We start from the raw sequence: 8,108 nt of genomic DNA on the forward strand, positions 1-8,108 counted from the left end.
TTCTTAAGTAACACTAAGTAAGTGACCTCAAAACTCAAGAATTATGACACAGGGTAAAATTATGAATACATATAGACTAACCGTTAATAAGAAGAAAGTGGTGGCTCCACATTAATCATCAGGATTTCTCACAGCTTTAAGCAATTTGATTTTAGCAGTAAGCAATCTGACTTTGGCCTCACAAGGTGACTGGCATGCACACTCGATAAAAGGACAAAAATATTAAAAAATGTTTCCTTAAAGTGAAATTATCCCTCTGCCTCAGCAAACACATGGGTTATTCCACTTGTACTACTGAAGTAACAGAATATCAGGACATTTTACTGCAACACATTTTTAGTCCATTCATTAATGCGCATGATGACATAATGGTGTGAAATCAGAACACCATTTTAAGTGCTTCACAGACGTTCAGAGGAGACACAGAGGGAGTATTATCCTTGGGTTTTCTAACAAGAGCGACATGACAAAGATACACCACCTTCACAAACCATCCACTGTCACTGAGTCTGAAACATTCCAACAGAGGCTTCGTACAAACACAAAGACATACAAACATGAACACGCATTGTAAGCTCAGAGCACAGATTTCAATTAAAGTCCCATTTAAGTTTGGGCTGAAAGGGGGGTGAACCATAGGAGGCAGAAAAGGCCATTTATTGATGGCGCCCTCACAGCTCGTTCCTGCATTAAGTTGATTTTAAAAGCAATTAATACACATGGTCAGGGAAAAGTAATGGAGCGCCCTATGTTCTTAACCTGCCGGACATTTCCCAGCCGAAGCCTTGGCCAACGCAGCCCTGCTTTGCATTATAAATGACAAGATAAATCTTAATGGATTGAGCATAATCAGCAAGCCATGAAGGCTGACATATACACACATTCACTAGACGTTGGAGCGCTCACACACATATACACAAACATGGACATACAGACACAAGGGAAATTAAGGGCTTTGAATACGTCTGCATTGATTATTTTAAATTATTAGCCCACCTCTCTTTGGACTTCCAATGCTTTTAGCCTAAGCTTTAACACATTTACAGAGACTTATTGACTATAATTACAACTGAGTCTTGGTAATGGACACATCAATTATGAGTCGCACATGTCTCTGACCAAGCGTTGTTCAGGGAATCCCAATCTGGGGTCCATTAGCGTCTCTCCTGCTGGTCTGAAGCTCAATCAGTCTTTACCTTCACCTCTACTGAAACAGCTATTACCTGGCTGCATTAGATAGTAGCCTTAACATTAGCTTGAGCTGCCAAAGAAGAGGCTGCATCTCCCCACTCGATAGAGTTGAACCTAAAACCAAAAGCCTAATAGCTGAGCGGCTACACAATGAGATTATTGTTTTCCTTTTTTTAGATTTTTTGGTAAAATTCAAGCGCTCATGAGGCATTAAAGCAGTCAAATAAGTCATAAGACAAATCCAGTCAGTACAAGTAAAGGAGGTTAAAACATTTTCATAGATATTGCATTTAAGTAAATCGCATTTTTCCGATCAAAATCTTATTTCTAGTCCAAATAAGCTTATAAACTTATAAACTGCACGACAACACATCAAAAATATGTTATCAAGTTGCTGATTTAAATATTTGTAGAGGGATAACGTATAAAGCATAATAAATATCTTCCAAATATTGTGTTGTCATGTAGTACTTTAACAAACTCGTAGTGGGCTGTAGGGTTTGGATGCTCCTTCAGGTCTTTCTTTATTCAATACAATGCGTAAAATGAGGGATAATAGCTTTAACCTGCTTTTATACCACGTACATCCTGCACTGGTGTATACAGGGTGTTTTGTTTTGTATGAGAGAGACAGAGAATAGGAGAAAGAGGAAGTATGATACATACCGGTGTGTGTGCGGATGTGTGCCAGGAAGGCCATGGAGTTGCTGCTCTTGCACACCTTGCCACAATATTTGCACACACTGCCCTGGTTTTCCTCTCGCTCGCGGTTGATCTGCTCTGTGTCCTCCAACACGTACTTGTTGACCTCCCTCAGGAGCTCCTCGTGTTTCTCCTTTATGTGAACAAACAGGTCCTGCTCCGATTCGAAGCGGTCTGTGCATTTCACGCACTTGAAGCTCGCGCCCCCTTCGGGCAGCTCCTCCACGCTGTTCTGCTCGTTGCGGAGGTGGGCGGCGCTGGTCAGGTGCTGGTGCAGGTTGCTCTCAGTGTAGAACGACTTGCCGCACACCAAGCAGTGGAAGTGCTTCTCCTTGGACGGATGCTTCATTGAGATGTGGACGTTGAGGCCGCTGATGCCGTCGGCCATAAAGCCACAGTCCTCGCAGCGGATGCGAGAGCTGCTTCCTTTGGCTTCCTCTCTCACCTTCGCTTCCTTGCGTTTGAGCTTCTTGACATATGCAGAATTAGGGGACAGGACGCCAGGGGTCATCGGTAATCCTCCAGTCAGACAGATCACAGCGGCCTCACCTTCTAGAGCCAGCCCTTCCTGTAGCGCCTGCTCCTGCTCAGCAAGGGCCTTCATGGATACAATGCAGGCATCGAAGGGAGGGGCTTTGGACATTTGAGTATCTGACTGAGAGCCGTCACTTTTTGCATCTAAGGTCATCTCATCTGCATTTAAGTGTTCGTCATCTGCCGCTTTAGCTTCTTCGTCCTGGCTCTCTTGCTGTGTGGACTGATCCACTGCCGGCTTGACCTCTGCTGGAGCCTGCTGGGGCTCAGACGGTGCTTTGAGTCCAATTGCCTGGTTGATTGGATCTGGTTCTCCACCACTGGAAGATGTAGTATTCTCTGCTTGTGTTGCATCTGTTCTGCCGGCCACACTAGCCACAGCATCAACGGGCTCTGAGGTGACAGAGGGAGCAGCTGTATTCTGACTTTCCATAGTTTGGCTGTCATCAGAACAAGATTCTGACTCCTCTGTGGGACTAAGAGGTTCACATTCAGGGTTAGAGTTTGCACTTGCAAGCTCAACGACCTCCTTCAGCTTCAAAGGGAGTGCCAAGGCTTTTTGTCCCTCTCTCCCTAGTGGTTCCAGGTATTTCTGGCTTTTCTGTTTGTGCTTTTCTGTGTTGGCATGGCGAGACATCTCCCTGCTGGTTACGGCATAGTAGCTACATGCTAGGCAGACATACTCAAAGTCTTTGGTGTGCTTTCTCTTGACGTGAAGATGGAGCGAAGGGATTGACTGAGCTACAAAATCGCAATGGCTGCAAGCATTAACAGAATCATATTTACTTTTTTTCTGGCTTGCGTCTGACTGAGTTTGCTCTTCATCACTCTGTTCTTTGGACGCTGTGTTGTCAGACTCCTGCTCTTTGTCAGTGCTCTGTGAGGCTGCATTTGGCTCCTGGGTTTGTGTAGTTGTGGGTTCCTGCTGCGATGCGCTTGTGTGATTGTTCTCTGGGTTCTTATTTGCACACTCTTGTGCACGTCTAACATGTTTCTTCGTGATACAGTGGCGATCCATGTCTCCTTTGGTCACGCAGCTGTAGTTGCACAGAGTGCAGCTGTAGCCGTACTCTTTGCTGTGCTTGCGGCGGACATGAACACTGAGGTTAGTGGCGTTGGACACTACCAGGCCACAGTACCCACAAGTGGTTGTGGACCCTTGCTTTGGTCTTCCCCTTTTCTTTCTGGGAGGTTCAAGCTCTAAATCTTCCTCCTCAACCAACACAGATTTGGCAGCCTCCACGGCCTCTTCAGTTTCCTGATCTCCTTCTGTCAAAGTAGCTACCCCTTCGTCACCAGCCACCTGAGCCATATCGTCTGTAATAGCACTACCTCCCGCACTCTCTCGGCTTACACTCTCAACATAGACTTCAAATGCGGAAGATTCTGTGCTCTTCTCCCCTTTCTGCTGCTGCATGTGGCTGTCTGACGACAGATGAGCGTCCATCCACTCAGATGTGGCCGAAAAAAAGTTACACAATTTGCAGCGGTACCACTCCTGTTCCGTGTGTTTGACTCGAGCGTGGCTCTCCAGCAATGAAGGGGTGCTGACTCTGAAATCGCAGCTTGTGCACTTCAGCTGGAACCTGCTGAGCGAACGTTTGGCCGCCACTCGCGTTGGACTGGCCTTCACAGTGCCGCCAGGACCCTCAGGATCCTCCTCTTTATCCATGTTCTCATCAGGATCCACTGAAAGAGATTTCAAAGAGACATTTTTTCACTCTCTTTTCAACCACCAGTTTAAACAACTCCGTTAAAATAGTCTGTAATCATAACTTAGAATAAATGCAGAAATAGTGAAAAACTGAAAAAAGCATTTCATATTTCTACATTTTTATTTCATACTGACACGTGACAAGTGCTTTTTTTGATATAATTAACGATCTTTAGTTATAATTATAATTAACGAACATCTTTAGAATAACATGAACTCAGAGAGGCTGGATTTCAACTTTGACTGAAGTGGAGAAAGCAAATACTCACATGTGAATGGGGTGTCTTTGGTGTGGTATCTCTGGATATGCACGTCTAGAGGGGACTTGTCCCTAAACTCTTGCCCACAGTAGTTGCAGGAATAAATCATCTTAGGTTTTGGGGTTCGCTTGCTTACTCTTCTCTCTTGGGTAGTGATCACCTCCTCTTCATCTGTCTGCTGCTTGTCTAATACATTTTCCTTCTTAGTTAAACCCTTTGTGTTCACACCATTATCATTAGCTGATGGTCTCCGCTGATCAAGATCAGACTCCTGGTTTTGTTTAACTTCAACAGCACTTTTTGTCTCCTTGTCTGCTTCCTGTTGGATTTCAGCTGGACTCACGTCACAGATATCTTCATTTTTTTCAGCTTGCTTTGCTGTTCTGTTGGTATTCTTTGAGTTCTTTCCATGCTTTCTTGCATAGTGGATCTTCAGTGATCTCGGACATTTGGCTGAGAAGCCACAAGCTGTACAGAGGTTGTCCCCATCCTCAGGTACAGAGTCTGGCTGGAGCCTCTCAGCGAGTTCCCCATCTGCTTCATCAGGCTTGGCAGTCCTACTGGGTGAGTCTTTTTTAGTTTCCTCCATTTCCACATCATCTAGCTGCACCTTCCCACTGGGTTCATTTTCAGGCACTTTGCTTTCAACAGCCTCTTTTCCTGATATCAATGTTTTATCCATATCATATCCTGTTATAATTATATAACAGTGAAGTTGATCTCGATCATCAAAGCTGCATCAAACTCCTGGAAAAAAAAAAAACAGAACTTAGGTTTGGTATCTTCAATATGGAACTTTATTTAGTGAATGAAACAAAACTCTGTAAACAAGTTAAATGCATTTGCCAAAAATTGTATAATGAACCATAAGTTCAGAAAAGTGATCAATTCTCCAACAACAGTATGTGATTTAACGCAGGTAAATGTCGCCATCTAGTGCTTCTAGACACAAACTGTTGACGCAGAAGCGTGCCAGCATGAGAGCTTGTTGCTGCTTTTAAATGAGAAAAGTCCTCTCATAGGTGGTTTGAGATGCACCAATAAATGCTTGTAGATGTGATTCAACAGAGCTACATTTATTGACACAATTACATCAGTAAGCATATATTAAGAAAAGCTTAACATTTTACTGTGAATAACCATGTTTCTAACGCTTCACACAGTTGCAATAGTCTTATGTCTTCTGTGGCAGAGATGTAGCGTTTTAGCAAACTGCTCAATGCACTGAAGCTGTTTCTTCATTTGCTTGTGCTTTCCGTATTTGTTGCATGTTTCTTAACCTCCATGTGCACTCAAACTGTTGCATGTGTTTCATGTTTTACTTCTTTGCAGCTCTCTCTGACACATTATCATACATTGCTTGTATAAAATATGGGGGACATCTTGAGCAATTGTTTGCTTTGTTTCAACTCCCCCTCCTACCATCTATGTATAAACTGTCACAAATTATCATTATGTATACACACACACACACACGTGTGTGCAGTTCAATCCATGATAGTTATTGGCCTTAGATTTACGTATGTAGCCTGACTGTTAGGTACAAATGTATCCATAAATGATAAGGTCAGTTTGTAAGGGCTTTATTTCTAGCTTAACTTGCTTTTTGTGCTCACTACCGCCATCCATTGTGACAATGCAGAGCTGAAGGATCATATCAAGTTGGAATATTCAGTTATGCGTTTATTTGGTTGTTAAGTTTAAATTGATTGTACGTCAAAATGAAGAGTGGCTTATAGGCGAATTGTTCAGTCGGATTGTCTCAATCCGTGTCAGACGTGTTAATACGTTTTTAATTGGGATGTCGGTAGCAGGTTCCCTCTCCTGAGCGGGCAACAGATAGTATGAGGAAAAGGCACCGATGTGGGTAAAGACCGCATTAACAGGTGGACAACAAATCCTGTGTCTGCCGCTCTGTCGTTATTTAACACAAGTTTAAACACAACTTATCTACAGTATCGACTTGCTAACTCTATGTGGGTGAATTCCCAGAGGTTTCACTTGTCAGCATCCGATACTAGCTTAAAAGTAATGTGAAGTTAGCCGAATGGGTTTTAGACAGCATGTTGGGAACCGCAACGACAAAGCAAAACATCCAGTGTTGCAGCGTAAAATTTTGCATGCAAACTCTTTTCATTGCGTAGATAACTGTTACACCAGCAAACACATCAGGTTAAATTGTTATGGATACTGTAACTAGCTACCGCGGCTGACTTGCTAACTAGCACCATGTCCCTCAACTGTACGTTGAGCTACGCACGGAGCGTCCAATTAAATTGCGACATCAGCTGTGTGGTCCAATCACAGCGTGGCAAAGGCGGGACTAGAACGCTTCATGGCTTGGAAAACGACGGCAGCACAGAGGCCCAAAAAGGAGGCTAACATCGACCTCTGAACAGAGGTTTATCCTGCCGAAACAGAGCTTGAAAACACACAAGACAGTCGGCTGTCGTTTCAGTTAAAGCAACTCGAGCAATAATTAGATATTACAGGCAAACCTGATATCACTTACCTCTTGTTATAGGACTATTTCCACCGTCCGCGCTTTTTGCTGCTAGACACAAATGGCGTACCGTAGCGTGAGCCATGCGTCACAGGAGAAGGCGGCCTCGCGGCTTCTCTGTTTTTTTCTCCATCAGCTGATTTGGTCACATGATGCATTCCCTTTCCGTGGGAAAAACGAACGCCGCGCAAAGTAAAGGTAAGAACCTCCTCAACATGTTGTCCTGATACACAAAAAACTCAAAGAAACTGAACCGGCGAGTCTTAAATGGTCTCCTGTTAAGAGGCTGAGTATTAAATACTGAAGCAGAGGGAATCTCCTGTCGGTCATATGAAGCTTTGAGTGCGCAACTTGATAGAAAAAAACAGTCTACAAGAGTTTGACAAGCAACAATAGGGACACAAAACCTGAAGAAAATAGTAGTTATGGACTCCTAAGAAAATTGTGGGTTACACAATTGTATACATTAAATAATACATGTAGGATAAACTGGCTGAAACATTTTTTTTTGTTTTTTTGTTTTGGAATATCAGATCTCTCTCTATAGTGCATTAATTTTGGCATTGCCCAATTGTGAAGAATTTCTTGTAAAACCTATGTGCTTTCATTACTGCTAATATTGAGGATATTGATAAGTTATGTTTTACTTTGGAAGAATGTATTGTATGAATCCGTTTAAAAATAATACACAGTGAAATACCATTCAGTCGGCTACATGATTGATATTGTTATTATGAATGCCAAATTCTATATCGATAAATGTACATTTACAGGTGAAAAAACATGCTTCATTGCCTTTAGCAAAGATTTCAAACAATACATTTATTCACTTAAGCACTCAACAAAACAATTAAACAGCTTGCACTGTGTTAAAAAACATTTTTATAGATCCTTATCCCCCTTAGTGTATTAAGAGGTGTACTTAATTTTCTTTTGTTTTTTTCTATTATGTGTTTCCTTTTGTACATGTTATGTTCTTGTAAGATGTTTAAAATGTTTGCATTTTTGAAAAAAGTAAAGTCAAGACTCGGTGAAAAATGTTAACTTTTACAACCCATCCAGCCAGGAAGTGGTGCATTTAAGGTCATGTTGTACAGCAAAGCATACAAGCAGCCAGGCAGAGAATTATGCATAGATATGAATCTGATTTTCTACATAACATAACAACAGCATGTCCACGTAGGAACAACATCCTGACGTGAAT

General features: G+C 42.5%; 1 protein-coding gene across 1 annotated transcript in view; it reads right to left on the minus strand.

The window, feature by feature from the left end:
* Positions 1–6,970, minus strand: part of znf407 (zinc finger protein 407) — a 140,191-nt gene extending 133,221 nt beyond the window's left edge. Inside the window, exons 1-3 of the mRNA XM_070836127.1 lie at positions 6,914–6,970; positions 4,411–5,148; positions 1,858–4,116 (exon numbers count right to left, since the gene is read on the minus strand). Coding sequence (XP_070692228.1) covers positions 1,858–4,116; positions 4,411–5,083 — 2,932 coding nt within the window. The 5' untranslated portion in view covers positions 5,084–5,148; positions 6,914–6,970. The remainder of the gene's footprint in view (positions 1–1,857; positions 4,117–4,410; positions 5,149–6,913) is intronic.
* Positions 6,971–8,108: the final 1,138 nt, after the last annotated feature.

This window comes from Pempheris klunzingeri, chromosome 8 (assembly GCF_042242105.1).
Source record: "Pempheris klunzingeri isolate RE-2024b chromosome 8, fPemKlu1.hap1, whole genome shotgun sequence".
In the NCBI taxonomy this organism is placed as follows: Eukaryota; Metazoa; Chordata; class Actinopteri; order Acropomatiformes; family Pempheridae; genus Pempheris; species Pempheris klunzingeri.